At 46.6% G+C, this 19,890-nt stretch overlaps 1 protein-coding gene across 1 annotated transcript; it reads left to right on the forward strand.

Moving 5' to 3' along the window:
- Positions 1-5,510: 5,510 nt before the first annotated feature.
- On the forward strand, positions 5,511-13,096 carry LOC149370284 (clavesin-1-like). The gene is made up of 5 exons (XM_089582940.1): positions 5,511-5,760; positions 6,546-6,785; positions 7,974-8,167; positions 10,369-10,479; positions 12,335-13,096. Exons 1-5 carry the CDS (start codon positions 5,604-5,606, stop codon positions 12,563-12,565), a joined length of 933 nt encoding a protein of 310 aa, XP_089439066.1. The 5' UTR covers positions 5,511-5,603; the 3' UTR covers positions 12,566-13,096.
- The last annotated feature ends 6,794 nt before the right edge of the window (positions 13,097-19,890 follow it).

Below are 19,890 nucleotides of genomic sequence, written 5' to 3' on the forward strand. Positions count from 1 at the left end.
GCGAACGAGCTTCGAACCGGCGTCCGAGTACCCGATAGAGATGTTCGAAATCGACAACAACACCACCGACGACAGGGAGACGGTGGACGATTTGCAGAGGATGTTCCCCGGAGAGTCTTTCGACCCCGAGGAAGAATTTGTACAGAAGAAAGTGACTCCGGGAGACATCCAGGACCTCGCCGTGAAGGACGTGCGGCCTGGAAAGAAAAACACGGTCCTGATGCAGCTAACTTGGATGTGGCCAGTAGCTCGTGTGACGTCTGGAAAGGGTAAGCACAGCAATGAGAGACATGTTCTGTGGAGCTTACAGGCGCTTAAACCACTTATTAGGTGCGGTATTCCTGGATGAAAAACTATGCCAGATGGCGACCAATCATGGGACAGTCTCATCGAAGGTGTGATGAAAGTAGATTAGAGAGGGAGAGGAGCACCTGTAAAGATTTTTTATGGTTATAGTGCGGTTCACGCTATGTGGCTGGGGCACTCAAATAGTCCATAACATCGGGTTTTTCCACGCGTGCTGCATTATGTGGAAGATTGCGATCCACTGCAAAACATGTTGTCTAAATATAATTGTATTCTTTCAGATAAATCTAACGATGCATTTAACTTAACTGACGCTAACATACACACACCACTTCATCCAGAGTATTGCTATCCACTATCTCCGCTGTACTATTATTCAGTAGTGCTGCCGAGAAGTTTACTATTTAAGGAAGCTATTAGAACTGTTGGTTATTTTTCTGGCTCGTCAGAGAATGGTCTGATAAAACCCTACGAACTTTAAATTGAATATCACAGTGAATCCGAAATTTCGAATGTTGTTCACCTACAAAGACGAGTCAGTCAGCAGCCGGACGAAAGAGGCGCATATGTCTGCAGTGGCGGAATGCCGTAAACGGCTTGTGATGTACTGTGCCTTGTGGTTTCGGCAGTATAACGAAGATAGACAGCAATTGGCCCCGATAGCTGCACAGTATAACTACAGGTGCTCATTATTACTTGCACTTATGCTCGCAGACCATTTTTACACAAAGCCTATCTGCAATAAAAGTCGCAACGAGCATCCCGATATAAAGAAAATGTGCCCCGGAATTTAACATTTTGTGTGTGTATATTTTGCGAAGTAAATAAATAGAATTTAATTTAGATCTTAGGCTGTGAGAGGCATGGTGTCGGAAACCCCTAGAACGGCATTTTTATTACTTCGCAACTGTTGGCGCTACCTCCAAAACCGACTTATCATTGCCAAAGCTGCCAACGTAAACGAGCTCATCATCGGCAGTTCCTTGCTTCTGAGAATGCGTTGTTTCAGCATGAGACATTTCTTCGCGTGTTGTGGCTCACTTTACAAAGGTGAGGAAACGCATCTTTCGATGTTCGGCACGCTATCAAACACAATATTTTTTATCTACATAAGTATGTAATTGATGTTTGGTTAACTATCTGGCAAAAACTAGCCAACATTTTGATCCATTCCTCCGGTACTAGACGTCAGCGACAGACTGACGCTTATGGCATCCCGACCAAGAAGGACCCCTTTTAGTGTTCCGCCGTGCTATATGTATAGCGACAACGGTCACCTGACGCCTGCGATATCTAAGCGAGGGAAACGAAAGCATAGAGCTTACCTCAACGCTTATCACTGGCACAGCAAGCATGACGTCATACAGGATGGTGTCCTGCTTCCTCTTAAACGGCGTTCCTTTTTCGCAGCTTCCACCGTGGATGTTCGAGTCGGAAAACACTACGCTGACCTAAGCGCCCACTTCGGAAACCAGGCTGAGATCACAAAAGCCGATGTCTTCAAAGGCAACCTCGACCCATTACCTTCCAGTGGCCGGCACATCGTCACTTTCTCACTTCCCCCCACTTTCTCCTCGCTTCGGCAAGAGGGCGCCTTGAACTGGAACTCTCACATGGCAGTTCGAGTAGCTAACAGCGACGAGCTGAAGTCCAAGACTTCGAACGTGGTGCGAGTTTCTTACCTGCCTCAGCCTGTTACGGAAACAGTGGCTGCTAGGACGGAAGCCGCAACGACGAAGGCCCGACCACGGACGCTACACCACAAGCTATGGATGCAGCAAAAGGAAGCAGTGGGAAGTCGCGATTCGTCACGTCCCCCCTGTTCTGGGCACTTGCCTGCATCGCAAGCGGTGATCGCGACCGTCATCGCGGTCGCGGTGTCGGTGATGCTGAACCGCAAGGGGGACGTGGAGACACAAACTTTATTTAAGAAGTAGATAGAAATAAAATATGTTTTCAACCCTGGCCGGGCTGCTTAAAGTCCAGGAGACCTCTGGCATCCGCGTCATACCTCGTCCGGGTCACTAGTCTGCGGTGGTTCATCGGCGGCCAAATTACGAGTCGCTCTAAATATCCCTCTCAAGTTTTAGAGCGCGACGTCAAAATGACGACACATGACGCTCACCGCGGAATCAACAAATCAGCAGCAATGTTGCGGCGGCTAGTAGTTGGGCCCCGGCCCGTGAGCTGCCATCCGATTGAAAAGATTCAGCCTTATCCATCCACCCTCATATTCACCTATCTTGAACATGGCAGCCAGAAAGAAAAACAGCTGATTCCACTGCTATCCTGCTTTTTACACATTTTCTAGAATGAAGATACTGTGCGGGCGTCTTGAATGCACGGAAAATTCTGAAGGCAGTGATTGCTACGGGTCTGCCGAGATCAGTTTGCAAGAAGCGTTCGGCTCGAAAATCAACGAAGGCAACTTTAAGGCGAGTTCGCACTGGCGAGTCGCCAACGTCGCGCGACCGATTTCGGTCAGTTATTTATGGTTTCTGATGCACTACTAAAGCGGGGAGGGAGCGCAAAAAAGCGATTTATATCTGTCGCGCGACCTCCGCTACGCGCCAGTATGAGTCCGCTTAACCTGTGTTCTCAGTTCGCGCCTGCAATCGATGGCAAATGTGCTCGAAGGGTGATGGGTGGTTCTATTTATTTTTGTTTAAAAAAATAACAGGCGACCATTAATCATAACACTGCAGCAACTGCCGACATACGGGAGCAGACCGGCGCAGCTGCTGGGAGCTTGCAATCTCAGTGCGGGAAATGAGAGCCGGCACGCCCGGTCATTGTGGCAAATATCACTCTTCTGCCTCGTAACCGTCTGATTCCGCCCTCTTCGGGCTAAGCCCTTGATGTTTGTCGAATCACAATATCGATTTAGAAACTAAAGAACTTGGACCGCCTACGATAGTGAGTGCTTCTGATCCCGCTCTATAATTTTGTGCCATAAAACCAAAGATCAGAAAGATAATTAGTCAATAATAGTTGAGTAACGGTGTTTTCGGTTAAGACAACCAGAGACATAAGGATCGCAATGCCACTCAGTAAACTTGCACAGACCGTACTGTCAAATCTTCCACTACTTTTTAAAGAAAAATATGCAGAGATTAAAAACAAAACACCCGGTTTGTGTAGAGTGATATGGTTGATCAGGTCAATACCCGAGACACGATGAATATTAATATATGATGAGAATAAACCTGGAAATAAAAAATAATAATTTTTCTTCCTGTCAGCGTCCTTGCTGTGTTCACAGCCTTGAGATACAACTGATTCTTCAGGTTCTGCTTCATATTCATACCAGCAATTTTTTTCCAGAGGGAGCTCTTAGTCGAACTCATGTCCGCCGCCGCGGTGGCTCAGTGGTTACGGCGCTCGGCTGCTGACCCGAAAGATGCGGGTTCGATCCCGGCCGCGGCGGTTGAATTTCTTTGGAGGGGAAATTCTAGAGGCCCGTGTACTGTGCGATGTCAGTGCACGGTAAAGAACCCCAGGTGGTCGAAATTTCCGGAGCCCTCCACTACGGCGTCTCTCATAGCCTTAGTCGCTTTGGGACGTTAAACCCCATAAACCAAACCAAACCAAACCAAACCAAACCATCATTTTATTTCCTTAAAGCCCCATGCCTGGGGTATTACTTAAGGGGTGGTAACTAATAAACAAAACGTTCCTACAACTGCACATGATTTGTTACATTTTCATTGAACTTGGATGAGCAGGTGATGGTGGCAATGTCGCTTGGAAGACCGGTCCAGTCTGCAGATCCAGGGGAAACAGCCAGCAAAGCGGCAAAGACCAGGTCGACGGTGACGGAAAGGGTATGCATTGTGAAGAACAGATTAGTACACTGTGCTTTCACCCGAGCCCACCTGACGGGTTAATGCAGAACTGCAGAACAAATTGTACACGTGTAGTCATCATCAATCAAGAGGTGTATGAGATTGTAAGGTCACAGGACGGAATGGGAACGGCAAACATACCTACACACAGCAAGTCATATGACGAAAGTGACAGAGCAAACAAGAAGTGCTCCGCTATTTCTGGTTTCGGTTATCGAGGCTTAATGTCCCAAAGCTGCTCAGACTATTAGGGGCGTACTAATGGAAGGTTCCGGTTAATTTCGACCACCGGGTGGTCTTTTCAGCGTGCACTGACATCGCAGAGAATAGAGGCCTCTAGTGTTTCGCCTCCACAGAAATACCGCTGCAGCGGCGCTATAACAGACTACGCAAGAAAAATCTTTCTTTATGACGCCAAGCGTATATGGGTTAAAAATGATGTTGTTGTTTACAATTGCATTTATCGTGCATTTCGTCCTTTGTCATGACTACAAAAAGATCATCTGGCACAACTGCGCAGCTCCCATACAACCGACCAGCGCGAGAACTGGCTGCAGTCGGAGGAAAAAAAAGTATTGAAAAAAGAAATTAAATAGAAGAGTTTTGACATGTAACAGAAATACAAAACTGAATTGTTCAGAGTTGTGGGTGAAATGGGACAAGAGGGGGGGTGGGGGGGGGGACGGTATTAAATGAGTGGCGCGAGTGTCACTCCTGTTATTCCCCGTCGCGGTCCTCTGCACAGAACGCTAAACGTTTCGAAAATGACGCGCTGTCAAGCCTCGGACGTTGCTTATCTGAGCCAAATATGCGATATTAAAAAAAATATATTTATCCTACGAATTTTTCTGTTTTGTCCGGCTAATGTCTGAGCATATTCGGCGCTTTTTCTCTTTGCCGTAATGAAAACGCAGGGCCGCACAGACGCCTAAATAAAAGAAAAAAGGTCAGTGAGCGGCCCTGGCAAAAAGGTTCCCCTTCTGTCTGTTTTCTAATAAAATTATTGAAGTCGTACAGCTGGCAGGGTTTTTAAGTGACAGCTTTTACAGTATTTTCGCTCGACTGTGTTTGGTTTGAAAGAATATTCTTTAATGACGATGAACAGACGTAACATAAGGCAACGCGTTAGTTGATCCCCGTCGTTAACCGTTGTGCCAAGGAGAGTGTGCCCACCGATGTACAGGCAGGACAATTACGTTTTACCGGTGTCCATCTTTCAGGGAGTCAGAACCATTTCGTGCGCGTTCGGTTGCACCTGCATCGGCTGGCGCCGGCTTTGACGGTCACAGCAACCGGTTCTCAAACGGCTTGGAGAGTGAAACTCGGCCATCCGGGGTGCCCCACACTTTCTCCGCTGAGAGTGTGTGCATCCTTTACAGTGTGGCGGGACGCTTCGGCAGTGCGGTGCCCTCGAAGTCGACTCTGCTGCTTTCGTTGGCATTGCTATCCGAGATGACTGGTGTGTACATAAAGAAGTCAGCGGATGACGTGCTCGATACGTCCGAGGATGCCCTCCCTGTTAGGCTCCAACAGATCGCCGAAGATCAGCTTGGAGAGACTCCAGCGCGGAGAAAAGAATGCCTCGCAAAACTTTTGCAGCTTTTATCAGGTGAGGTAGAAATTCGACTGCCTAAAAATGAGTGAACGAGAGTAAAGCCGTCTGACAGGCGGCTTTACAAAGTGCCAGAGGAAGCACGGAGAAGGGTAGGGTAATCTTGTATTTCCTTTTTCTTTTTGAAACATTATCTCACAGAAGCAACTTAAGCTGTCACTACAATAACTTCTTGCGGGAAGCTAAGCCACTTCACCGGTTATTTGCTGCCAAACAGCAGCCAACCTGCCATTGCTATTATTGAGTGAGGTTTATGTTGCGGCTGAGAGTAGCATGCCAGCGATTTTTAAACGCCGGCTAAATTCTCTGCTTTTCATTAAAGAGTCTCTCTCTCTCTCTCAGTAAGTAAAACTCAATACGTTCATTCACCTCCTCTAAGTTGCGCAACGTTTCCGAGTCCATTATTATAAAGACCCTTCTTAGAAATACGCTAAATTTTATAGCACTAACTGTTTAAGACCGACTGGCTAAAGAATTTTAACCTATTCTGACGTGTGGCCACAAGCGAGTCATGTCCAACTGGGAACTTTCTTTTTTTAAGTTGCTAAGCGCGCACTGTTTCAGAACCTTCTTGCCGCAGTTAAAGGTGAATGCTAATAACTTCCTGGGTATCACATTGGTCTGTACACAGTCCGTGCCTGCAAAAGCGGTCAGAAAGCCGCACGGAGCTCCCAGGCGACGAATCTTTCAGGAAAAAAATTACAGACCATAGGGTTAGGGTAGAAGAGCGGAAGTTTTACTAAGAACACACCTGGAAAATTTTCACCCGTTGTCTACTGCAGAGGAGGAGGATCTCAACTCCCGGAGGGATGCGCAATTTCTTCTGCGCTTTCTACGCGTGCGGAAATACAACGTTGAAGCAGCCCTACGCACCGTGAAAAACTACTACAAGATCCGGAACACCAGCGGTCCGATCTTTCGGGACTTTCTGCCCTCCAAAGTGTCTCCGGCCACGCGCAAACTCATGATGGTGATGCAAGAAAAGGACGTTCATGGACGCCGTATCTTCCTCTTGAAAGCCGGTGGGTTATGATTCCGAAGCAACCTGCCATAATATTGCAGAGAATTGTTCCAGCACATATCCACATCGTTTTTATATAGGCAGAAGGCTTCGTGGTTTCCACTTAGTAAAAGCGTGGCAACCTAGTGGCCAGCTTTATCGTGTCAAAATCCCGGAAACAAAACAAAAAGTGAGACATTGCCGTCTCATACTGTGGTCTTAAGTGCGCTAGAATTTGTACGCAACGGTAAAAGAAATTCTGCAGTAAAAAGAAAGTTTCAGACAAGATACGCCTATCTTGTGACATGTGCAGCCAAGGTGCACTTCCCGCATGACGCGGATGTATACGTATACTGGTCCGCGGGTGCACCAGGCGAGAACGTCTTCCGCAACAGTGCTACCTATTATGTCATTTAATGGTTAATCAAAAAGTACGCGTGTCTTTAGCTCTACGTGTCACCTGAGTTGCGGCACCCACTCTGAAGACCACGGTGCATAGCAAAAAATATTCGTGCTGAGTAAATACCCGAGGTATAATTATATGTAGTGGTTGCTGGCCTCGAGAAGGTTTCCAAAAAGAACACTCATGGCATGTTCGAAAAGACTGGCGAGAAAGCCTGCTAAAAGAATGCATCTTTTTTTTCAATGCCATCTCTGATGTCTCCGTTAAACACTGGGTTGTGTTTAGAATTCAAGCTGTTTTAGTTATTACGCTCAGTGCTTGATGTAGCATTCAGAGAGAAATTGTTATATTCTAAAGCGCATACTGCCTACTAAAGAGAGGTTTGCAATATGACTCGAGCCGGTACAGCAAGTAATTATTTCACACTGTTGAAGAACAGGCCGTTGACCCATCCAGGTGCCACACGGAAATATACAGACACCTGAGGGGCAAGACTGCCATTTCAATCAGAGTCATCGCAACTGTGCACGAGAAGCTCATGCTGGCATCCTGTCTAGAGAGCAGTCAGCTCTTTTCGCACCCACCAATTCGTAGCTATTTTTCAAAAAAACTTTATAAGCTGAGTCATGTACTTGAGCAGCGGGTCCAGATCTGCCTCAAGCGCATAATGAATCCTAAAATCACGAATAATTTTAAGGAAGTGCAGGTGATAGAGTAAAGATCTCTGAATACACAACAAATATTTGGCACCTACGAATTGAGGCGTAGACTTCATTCGAAACAGCCAAATTTTCTCCCTTTTCTCAGGTTCTTGGAATGTCGATGAATCTTCATACGTCGATGTTCACCGGGCCATCGTGCTGTGCATGGAACACTTGGCTAAGGATCCGACGACCCAAACGTTGGGCATGGTTATCCTGTTTGACTACGGTGGCTTCACACCCGACAAAATGCTCGCCGTTAATGTGGGCTTGGTCAGGCGGGGCTTCGAATATTTACAGGTAAGTACAGGCGTCGAGATCCCGCAAAAAGTTCTGTTTTAGTGAATAGAAAAAACCGAACAGAGCACACCCTTTTTGATTGCTCTCAAATGTTACCCTGACATCGTTTACCTCAGTGTTATAGGAGAATATATGCATACTAATGAAAGGAAAAGCAATTTTTCCGTGCTCCCCGGCCGGCATTCCACGATCTGGTGAGAGCGCTTCATACGATGGAAAGGTCTGCTGCTGGCGACTCAGCAGTGATCTACGATATCGCGTGCCAAGCCTAGATACTGACTGCAATCTATGGCCGCGAATCTCTGCTATTTTATTTGTTCATCAATGCTTTTTTTTTCCTAGCTCTGTTTTTTAGTAGTTATTTTCTCTTCGCCGCACAAAGAAAGTACACTCTTTGTCAAAAGTAATAGGGCTGCACGCTTTTCTTCTCAGTCGCCTATAAAACCTATTGTGTCAGCCCTCAAGCTCTAAATATCTGTATGGTAAGAAGAACCCCTGTTCTCACCTTCAAAGAACTTTTTGATCCTTAGGGAAGCCGAGAGGGCTCTTTTATACGAATGAGAAGCAAACAATGAAGCCTGATTACTTCTGACAAAGACTGTACATCCCACTGTAGACCCCCCGCGGCGGCTCAGTGGTTATGGCGCTCTGCTACTGACTCAAAGGCGCTGGTTCGATCCCGGCCGTGGCGGTCAAATTTTGATCGAGGCGAAGTTCTAGAGGCCCGTGTACTCTGTGATGTCAGTGCACATTAAAGAACCCAACTGGTCGAAATTTCCGGAGCCCTTCACTATGGCGTCCCTCATAGCCCGAGTCGCTTTGGGATGTTAAACTCCCAAAAGCCATATTCCACTATAGCGCCTAGTCGACAAGACTGAACTATATTTTGCAGCCAATAGAGTCGCGTCCAGCTGGGACAGGAGTGCTAATTGACATTTTGATATAAATGAAGTCCACACATTTGAGTGCCGGTAGTGAAACGAACAGCGGGAACTGAAAAACCCGAAGCAACAATTTCTGGAACAGTGAGGGAAAGAAAGCGTTCGTGGTCAAAATCTCGAGAAAATTAATGGATTCCGCCTTAGATTGCTTTAGCGAGCGCTGCAATTTCCTTATTGAATGACTGTGTGTTATAAGATCAAAACTACTCTATTTCAAACAGCCTGGTTAAAAACTTTACCTACAGGCAAAAGAAAGCCTACGTGCACCACAGAGAGAGGAACATCTTGTTGCATTTCAGAACAAAAACTTACATACTATAGTGCTTTATTTAATGATAGCCCAAGAGAACAAGAAACGTATCGCATTCCTTTCGACGCATACAATTCCTTCCTATAGATTATGTAACCCAATGCTCATTCTAAACTATTCACAGAGAGCGATGTTTCTAGGAGGAAGTGAATCTGTAAACGCTTCCGGAACAGAACCTCCCATGCTAGCCGTACGCGCGCACTCGCAGGCATGCTTTTTATCGACATCTAATACATATTGTAGCATCCGAACCCCTCTAAAACTATCAGTGCTTCTCTTTAGATCAGAATTACTCCCTCGGTCGGATGCAAATCTTAATAGACGGTAGGAGAATTTAACCATACAACTTTATCGAATTTTGTTGTTTTTGATTAGACTACGGCAATAGCGAATGGCAGTAAGATTGCCTTCAAAAATTAAAGCGCAATCTTTGTTAAGCTATCATTTTGTACAGCCTTAGTTGTTAACAAAAGTAATTTAATTCACATCCGAAAAGTTTAGAATTCTGCTGAGCGCGCGTTTTTTTTCTCATGTTTGACTCTAGTGCCGACATTTTTATACGCACTATTTTAAAGTTGAAAGAACAGTTCATATTGGCCTTGTACGAAATTTTACTGACTCTTAAAATTGTGTAGGTTTTGATTTACATCGAACCATGAATACCATTTTGAACACAATGGCAGCACTCAACCTTTGAGTAATAAACCAGGGCAGGTCTCTATAACCAGAATAAATCGCGAGCAGCTGACATGGAATATTTTACTTCTTTGTGAATGCCACAAATTTCCACTCAATTCTCTCGAAGGCGCTTAGAGTCTCCGCCTCATTGATGTCTCCGTCTGCGCTCTTGGTTAAGCGCCCGCCATTTCGTTTAACGTTTCAGTGCCTTCCCGAGCCATACCTGTGTAGCGTCAGATTTGCGGAACTAGCCGAGCTTTGTTTCCTTCCAGGACTGCATCCCAGTGCGGGTGAAGGCCATGCACCACGTGAGGCAAAGCGTAGGCTTCGACATGTTCTTCACACTCGTCCGGCCTTTCCTAAAGAAGAAGCTGGTGGAGAGGGTGAGCTGCTCATAATCGTGTAATGCGAAACACGCCTAAGCTTGTCTCTTAAACTGATATTCATTATGAAAAAAAATTAAACAAATCAAGCTTTTGATGAATCACAGAGTATTCAATTTCAGTTTATCCTCTGATTAGTCATGCGGTATTGCACACGAGCTTCGTCTTCAAAAACAGCCGACTAGAATTATTCTATCTGAAACCCGTCACTCGGCTTGCGGCGCACTTGGCCTTCTACATGCTCTGCTCCACTACACACGCCTGAGTCGTCATTCACGTTACGGTTTGCCCGAAGGATGAAGCAAGGCGATGCATCACTGCCTGAAACTGGCAGCGCTTTCTCAAATGAAACCTCTCATGCTTTCAAGTAACATCCTGTAGAGCATAGCAAATCGCGGATATTTTAATGAGTAGTTAGCGGCGCTGAGAGACTTTAGGGTGTTGTGGAACAAAGGCAACACCGGCTTAGCTGCAACAAACAGAATGCGCCTGTAGTTTTTGCTCCCCTTACGTTATCATTGGGGAGTGTGTGCTATGGTCCTGCCACCACACGAAGCTGTTCTGTTGCGTCCGTTCACATAATACCCCCATAATCACAGCAGTAGCGGCTGTTTCGGCTGACGTACCCAATCTCCTCAGTGCACCAGGAAATACTCTGAAAAAACTTTACGCGGAGACACTACCTTACTCTGAGGTGAGCGTTTGGAACAAGCATCGAGGTACCCGCGCACCCAGCCTGCTACGCATTGAGCCAAGTGGTGATACAAAAAAAGCCTTCCTTCAAAAACTCCGCCTCTAGTACGTCAGAAGTTTAGGGCACAAACACTTTATATCGGAAGAAGCTCTTTACCTATCTAGCTTCGAGGGTGTATTGGCGCCTCGTCAATTTGTTCTTTTCAACGACTCATTTCTAGCAATTCATATCGTGCTAGAGACGGCATCGCAGAAAGCGCCCGTGTCTTGCTGCGGAATGAAGAAGTCCTTTTCCTTCGCTTTTGGCCTGCCTCTTCTGGTAATGCTTTGATGCTTGTACTGCAGGTACTGAGTGCGCACTAGCTCTAACTCGGCCTACGGGTGATAAACTGGAGAGTGACAAAAGAAAAATAATCCTTGGTTTTGTGCAGTTCGCAAGTCTAATTCTCCAATGACAAACTGTGTGCGGAAGTTCTCACTTTACTGCTTCATGGCATTTGTTTCCTGAATGAACTAGTGTCTAAATAATGCTCATTTATACATTCGTTCCGTTTTTAAGGAAGTGAGGTGAGGTGGGGCCCACCGCGAATCAGCGACTGGACTAACGCCCTCTATCGTCTTTTGTAATCCGCGGTGGCGTTGCTACCTTGCTTCGTTCGCAGTCGTGATGCCGACAGAAATCGAGCATAAGTAATAGTAAATGTTTCGTGTACGTTAGTTTTAATTACTAAAGATCAAAATATCGGACTAATTTCTCTGTAACCTGCAGCTGTGTACAAGCTGGACAAATTCATTTTTTGGTGGTACAACAATTAGTCATCGGCATGTATTGAGGCACCAGAGGAATAGAGTGAGTGGTAGTCAGAACATGAGCCATATTGGTTCTTTCATGGCTTAACCAAGAAGGGCGCAGGAGAGTACTTGCATAGGACGTTTCACTTTGTTCTTATACAGAGTTTTGGGAGAAGCGGACGTCCTCTGTTCGATCCTGAATGATGGTAGACCTTTTAAGACACACAGTTCTATTTCCTACACATGCTGACAATTTGGGCACGTCTTGAAATATAGGGAAAAAAATAACAAATTTTGCTCCAAGGAGCTGTTGCAGTTAGGCTTTTCAAATTGTTTTCCCTGCAATCCTGTTTCGTCGTTGTGAACGCAGTTTCGTCTCTTCGGGGAAAAGTACGAGGATCTGCACAAGGAGATTCCGGCAAAAATACTTCCAGAAGAATACGGAGGCCACGCACCACCTGTCGACTTTGAAGGCTTCTGGAGTGACCTGGAGGCCTACGACGACGAGTACAGAGAAAACAACAGCTACGGCTATGTCAGGACTAACAACGGAGACTTCGCCACCGATGCCGAAATCGAAAAGGAGCTCACTTTTCTGTAACTATAAATAAAAACTATAGCCTTTCCATTAGTCTAAAAAAGAACTAAGTGAAATTTTCTGAATAGTATGAGCTGTATATACACTGCTTACAAGTTTCCGTGTTTGCGCATTACCATTTTCTCCTTCTGCATAGCTCCGAATTTGAAGGCTGGCCTTTGTCCCTAATTTTGAATGGAGCACTGCTCCAGCATAACTGTACTCTCCCAGCGCATCTTGTCGTTGAATGGCTGTGGTTGTGGTTTCCGCAGTGTTCAAAGACTGCATGCTTAATTAAAAATACAGGCGCCTTCCTTTAAGCTTAACTTTGATCATTTTATGTTTAATAAACGTTTTAACAACAAAAGTCTTATGAACCAGGCAACCAGTGCGCGACCAGAAATTATTCTGAGTTCGTAGTGCTCGGCGTCTAAGATACGGAGGTAATTATATATGGCCATAGAGGCAAACATAATGAGTAACACAGTGAAAGCCTCGAGAAAAACTGCACCTGGATTCAAAGCAGCTTTTTTAGTAACTATGGAAAGCTTATTCAACCCGGCATATCCCGAACGACGCTGCAAAAGAGTGTGGACTTTTTGAACTACGGAGCAGAAGGCAGTCTCTAAACACCTACACTCGGTAATAAAATCAATCGCGTAATTTTTACCTGCCTAGTGTCGTCGCCACTTCCGACCAAAATGAGTGTGCGTTGTAAAAGGCATTCGAAATGTGTATTCACTTCACTATTATTGCTGTACAGCGGAAAATGCTTTCTGTAACAGCAAGGAGCGTGACACTCTGAACACGAATACACATTTATGGGTATAAAATTAGTGTGAGCTGTCCTCTTACGCACTCTTTTTAAAGGGGAGGGCACTAAGGAGCGCACTCCTTTTTTTTTTACTCTTTTCTGCAAGACTGTACACTCATCCTTGAGAGGCTTCCACGCAGACAAACCTAATTACACACGTTAACGATGATACGATCCTAATAAACTACCTCTTTTGGCGACTTGCACTGTTATTGGCAGTCTAACCATGCTTTGCACACGCTTTTACGACCTCGTTTCAAGCATGAATCCCGTAAAAGAATTCAGGGCTAACTTTTGGTGACTGGGTGGACATTTGTTCGGCGCACGCACCGTTCACCGAAAAAAAAAGGACTTTCCGCCATTCCACTTATTACATTAAAATTCTTTCAAGTCGACATTCCTTCGAATGCTCCTTCAGACCGCCTACAGAGAATGGTGCTCCTTGAGAAAAGCATACATTTCCCAGAAAGGACAACCACGTGAACGTGTAGCAAGCAGGCTTTCCCACACCAGGTCCAGAAGCTAAGCAGCACATCTTGCCAAGAAACTACAGTGGGCATGCAGAGGAGGAAAACCAAAGTAGGGGCACAAGGAAAAACCGCAAGACAGCTCATGGTATTTAAGTGTGCCATCGTTTACACAAAAAGGTCTTGCAAGGGGCCCGTGCACACTTCCAGGCAAAGTACTTCAATGCGCTTCTCTCGCGCAATGGCTTCCTTGTTTTCGTAAAAGAAACGCATTGAAAAAAAAAGTTATTTTTGTACTGATGTCTCAATAGTTTGAGCCCATATCAGTGTTCCTCCCGAAGTCATTTCTGAATAGAAGTGAAATTAAAGGTTTAAGCCCATTTTAGTATAAACCAGGTCGCTCCACTCCATATGCGCAAGGCCTTGCGTTCGACCCTCCCTGATTTCTTTTTAAAAAATTTTATGCCTCTTTATGGCACTCGCGCCTGGCGGTATTTTTTCTCGGTAATATTTGGATAAACCATTTTCCGATCATGTGCGCCATTCGAATTTTTGCAGACCAATGCAGAACTCTACGATTAAAAACTGACATTTCTTTCCTTTCAAAATCAGTCTTGACCAACGTATAAGCATTTCACATTAGTATTAGCCAAGAATAAACTGGCCGCAGAATATTGTTTATATTTTTCAATTCTCTCATTTCGCGCAAAAAGTGCCAATCTTTCAGTTATTATACGAAAACGGCTTCTGTAGTCGTGAGCAATATAAAACGCTTCTTCGTCTGTTTGGGACATGTACTACTTGGAATAAATGTTTAATTCAAATACAATAACAAAAATAGAAAGTAAAATTGCCGCGCATCGAGCATTAAATTTCACTAGAGCCAATTTTTTTAACGACACTTGTAGTAAGTGTATTATAAAATCATGATACACTAGCTACACTAGTGTAACCAGTGTAGGTAAAAAAAATGGCCCTACTATGAGCTGATGCAAAGAAAAAGTTAGAGGACGCCTAAGTTTCGTCTTTAACAGCGTGTCGCAGCCTCCCATGGAGTCCGCAGAACGCCATCGCCCGCTCGGCGCGACGCATTGCCTGCTCGACAAATCCCTCGGAGTCTCTAGGAGGCAGGCCTCTTAGAAAAACGCGATGCAACTAACGCCAGCATAGCTTCCGCGCCGAACAACCGGGCAGCAAGCCGCAACCTTCGTGGTGAAGTGGTGAACGCGCCTTGGATCGTCGCTCGGTTGTTTGCCGTTGACCGCGTGATTCCTGCGTCCCCGCACGGCCCCAGTGCGCCCGAACGAGACGAGCGGGAGGCGCTGCCGTCGCGCGCTATCTGTTGGGGCAGGGGCGTACGTTGCGACGGGCCTCCGAGATCAACAAACGCGCCGGCGAATGATCTCAGAGGCCATGATTGCGAGGAGGAGGTTTTAGTGGGCGCCGCCTAATGGCGATACGTAGCGCCAAGCGGAGACTAAAAGTAGCGGAAACGTACTTTGCTACTCGCTTAACTGCGACTTCTGTAATTTTCATGCTCATAATTACTAATATACGCCGCAGTACATGCCTCTAAACACCCTTCTAAGACAACACCGTATTCACTAGACGCACCTTTGTTCATTGCAAAACCATCGAGCTTGCATGGCGGAGAGGTTGGCGTGGTCGTCACGCTCTATGGAGGTCCTGGTTCGATTCCAGAACTGGGCCAGTTTCCTGTGCGGTTTTAGTTATTAATGCTTCCGGGATTTTTCGCTCAGGGCCGCCAACGACGACACCGGCTTTTCTGCTACACGTGTCCCTTAACGTTATCGCGTTAAAACTACAAAATGCATATCATTACAAAGCTATTATAATTGTAATTGCGCTCAGTGATTTGCATCCATTTTTTTTCCTTTTAGCCGAGAAACGTTTTGAAGTTGAACACTAGCAGCACCACTTATGATGTCCCGTAATGACACTGCACTCCATTGTGTGCTCTCCCAAGTTCCGAAGACGTACGCGCCGGCCGTTCTTGGTTTTCTTCTCAAGCAGACGGAACAGCTGTAGTAAGAAGCGGATTCCTTTCGGACTTAAAGGAAATTCCAGTTCAGTATGTGTATTCGAATTCGGTGTAGTCCTGTGGGATTGTGTAACATTATCGATTGCAGGTGCCGTACTCACGCTTTCGTATCGAAAATCCGGTGTATTTTTTTTTCGGCCTTAAAGCTGGGAGTTAATTTTCTTGGGTGCCAATTCTAATCGCAAGTACAGTACAGGAATCGCATAACAGATACGTAGAGTCTGCGAGCTCTGTTTTTCAATCAAACATGCATGTGCCAGAGAGTGGAATAAAAATTGGCTGACTGCGCCTCACATTAATCGCTTGTAGCGATTAAAGGTAAGGCGCAGTTAAGAGGAAAAGTTGTGGAGGCCCCAGATCTGTTAGGTTTGGTTTATTGGGGTTTAACATCCCAAAGCAACTCAGGCTGTGAGCAACTCACGCCGTAAGAGAAGCTAGTGAATTAACAAATAGAAAAAGAATTGGCTGGGGCTTAGCTAAGGTTATGCCTGGATATCTCGAAGCGAAAAGCTTCGGTGATCCGCGATAAACACGCGCTTGCGGTAAACGTCAAACGATGACGCATAGCGCGCGGCCGCGTGCGCCTCTTCTAAAGGCAAGCGCGCCTTATATACCCCTCCTTTCAAATGCGCACTGCGCACGGCTGCGGCGAAAGGTCAAACGGTGGCTAGGAGGAGAAGCGGCGGCGCACATGCGCAGTAGCTTGCCCCGTGCGTGACGTCACTCCTGCTCCGACATACGCCGGCTCACGCCGAGCGCGGTGTTGACTAGCGTAGTGAAGCTTTTCGCTTCAAAAAAGGTGTCTTCTTAGAGGGCTCCCAAATAATTTGAATCAGTGTACATGGAAGATTGCGATAATGAGCAGTGGCTTAGTTGTTAGCGTTCTCGGCTACTCAATGGTTAAGGCGCCCGTCCACTGAGCCGTTGTACACGGGCTTGATTCCGGACGTATCACTGTACAGCCCAAGACCCCCATGCATCTGCGTACTCCTATGCAGGCATTGCAGGCATAGCGCCAGAAAGGGATAAGGTCAGCGTCAAGATTTTTACGAACCTGCCCGACTTAGCGTGCCAGTCTCTCCTCGAATACATCAATGCGATTTGGCGCGGGGACACTCCTCTGCCAACCGACTGGAAAACGGCTCTGGTCACTTTTATTCCTAAAGGAGGCAAACCAATTGACACAGATAACCTCTGCCCCATCTCTCTCACCTACTCTGTGGGCAAATTAATGGAGACGATGGTGCGGGATCGGTTATCTGCATATCTTGAACACAAACATGTCGTTGCGAGCAGCACATTCGGATTCCGCCCACACATATCCCCACAGGATGTCCTCCTGCAACTCTATCTGAAAGTCCTTGACCCCTTCGAATGCCCCCATAATGAACGGGTAGTTCTCGCCTGAGATTTTAAAGGGGCATTTAACAATGTAACACACGAGATCACACTCACTAACCTAAGCCAGACAGACTGTGGCCTCAACACATTCCGATACATATGTCAATTTCTAATCGATTGCGAATCCTACAAGCGTATCCACGATAGAGAGCATGGTCCCTACCTACTCGTCACGCCGGGAAACTCCGAAGGAGCGGTACTTTCCCCGCTGCTCTTCAATCTGGCCATGATGCATCTGCCGGCCCAGTTGGGTGGTGTCGCCGGCGTGCATCACGCCATGTACGCCGATGACACCACTCTGTGGGCCACGCAGGGCAGCACAATGGACATTGAAACCAGCCTGCAAACAGCGGCGATGATACTAGACTGCTACGCCCGCCGCTGCGGTCTTTAATATTCTTCTGAAAAATCGGAATTTATGTACCTCTGCACCTCACTAACGTGCTGAACTAAGATTTTTCTTTCTCTTGAGAGTGGTCCCACACGCGAAACTGGTGAGATACGGGTACCCGGACTCTGCATCCGCAAACACAGACGGCCAGACTCTGCATTTGCCGACCTTCGTAAGGTGGGGCACCAGGTGGGCCGCATGGTCCACCGCGTTTCTGAGAAACGCAGGGGGTTACGAAGAAAGGATGCCTTGCGGTGTGGCAAACGCCTTCGTAACCAGTAGAATTCTCTATTCAGCTCCATATCTCCAGCTACATAAACAAGAGGAGGATATCTTTAAGGTCATCCTTCGTAAAATTATTAAACGTGACCTTGTCCTCCCCATCACTACTTGATACAGCGGCTCTTGGGGTGGTGAATATTTTCCGGGAGCTCCAGGGAATATTCCGGAGCTCCCGGAATATTCTGGAGACGTGCCCTCCACGTATGGCCTCATCCAGGAAACATGTCACACGAAGACCATAATGGTCGGCGCCTAGCACGAGCGGGAACCCTAGCCCGACATTATGGAAAAAAAAACAGGTGTATACTACGTGGATGCCTCTGGCCCTCAACACGGGAGACGGTACACGGTCGCGGTAGTTCATAACAGCAACACAGTTGACGATCTTACCTTCAGAGCCCGCAGTGCAACACAAGCAGAAGAGGTCGCGATTGCTCTCCGGGCCTCACATTTCGATTAAAAATATATCATCACCGACTCGCGAGGGACCTGTCGTAACGTCGAACAAGGCTCCACTTCATTTCTAGCCTATCGAATCTACTAAAATTGCATACGGGATACCTTATAAGGGCCCCTGCTCATCAGCGCTTGGCAGGAAACGAGGCAGCAGACGCAGCCGCCCGCTCGCTTTCTCACCGGGCTGTTTTCTCCTCCCCACCCGATCAGGAACCCGATTTTAATCCGGCTTTCAAAGATGTTACAACCTACTATCAAGATAGGTTAAAGCTGACGCTTGTGCGATTTGACAATCCATGTTTGTAGACAGCGCGTAGAAGACCAGAACATGGGAAGAACGCAAAGACGATCGCATCTCTTTGTATTCTGCTCATGTCCCCGGGTTTTTTCGCGCTGTCTAGAAACATAAATATCAAGACAGTCATCGCCTTTACCCCCGCCCATATAGAGACCTCAAGAAGGCGGGTGAACGGTTCCTTCTCCGCCTTCTTACCAATACATTGCTGTGCCCGGCAGCACCGAAACATCTTGACCCGTCCTTTAACGTCAGCTGCCCGCACTGTAGTGTGGTGTCTTCTTATACCTATTACATGGTGTGGGCCTGCCCCTCCAATCCGGCCATTCGCCCCATGCCCAACCCAACCCGGGAGGACTGGGAGGCGTCCCTGCTCGGCTGCCCCGACTTACAGGCCCAACAAGCCTTAGTTGGGCGCGCCCGGGCGGCGGCACCGCCAGTGGAGTCCCAAACTAGGGACCTCCATCTAGTGCTCGTAAGGATCGGTCAATTACGGGTTGATCCAAACATACGTCCTCTTTCAACCACCGCTAACCGTCCGCGGCGGCCGCGTTTCAATGGAGGCGAAACGCAAAAGTTGTCCGCGTGCTGTGCAATGTCAGTGCAGCTTAAAGATCCCCAGGTGTTCGAAATTATTTCAGAGCACTTCTCTACGGCACCTCTCTTTTTTCTTTCACTCTTACCATCCTCCCTTCGCTTTTGGCGCGGTTACAATTACTGCGCGATTTCCTTTCTTCAAAAAGAAAAAAAAAAAGCAATGATGAGCACCGCCGCCGTGTTGCGCAGTGGAGCGGCATTACGGGACAGCCTTCACCGTCCGTGAGATGTTGATTGTGAAAAAAATTTCCCCACCTAAAATAAGAATTAGTAAGAAAAAAATGCTGAGCGTAATTAAAATCAGATCAGCATTGTAGTGAGGTAAATTGCACATTTTTACTTGTAGCCCCTCAGTAAAGCATTTAGGATTGAATACACTGCAGATCGAACGTGTTTTTAAGTTCACAATTTTCTTTAGTTGGCTTATTCTGTTCTGTTCGAGTTCAAACATTTCGCCACTTGTACATGTCCGAAATATCCGATCACGCATTTTGTACTCCTCAATAATGTCGCTTATGCTTTGAAAAATGTTGCAAAAAACGTACTTTTTGGTTGAAACGGAGCGTAAAAGTGTTCTAGGTGTT

This window comes from Amblyomma mixtum, chromosome 1, assembly GCF_055824585.1.
Source record: "Amblyomma mixtum isolate Tamu chromosome 1, ASM5582458v1, whole genome shotgun sequence".
NCBI classification, from domain to species: Eukaryota; Metazoa; Arthropoda; class Arachnida; order Ixodida; family Ixodidae; genus Amblyomma; species Amblyomma mixtum.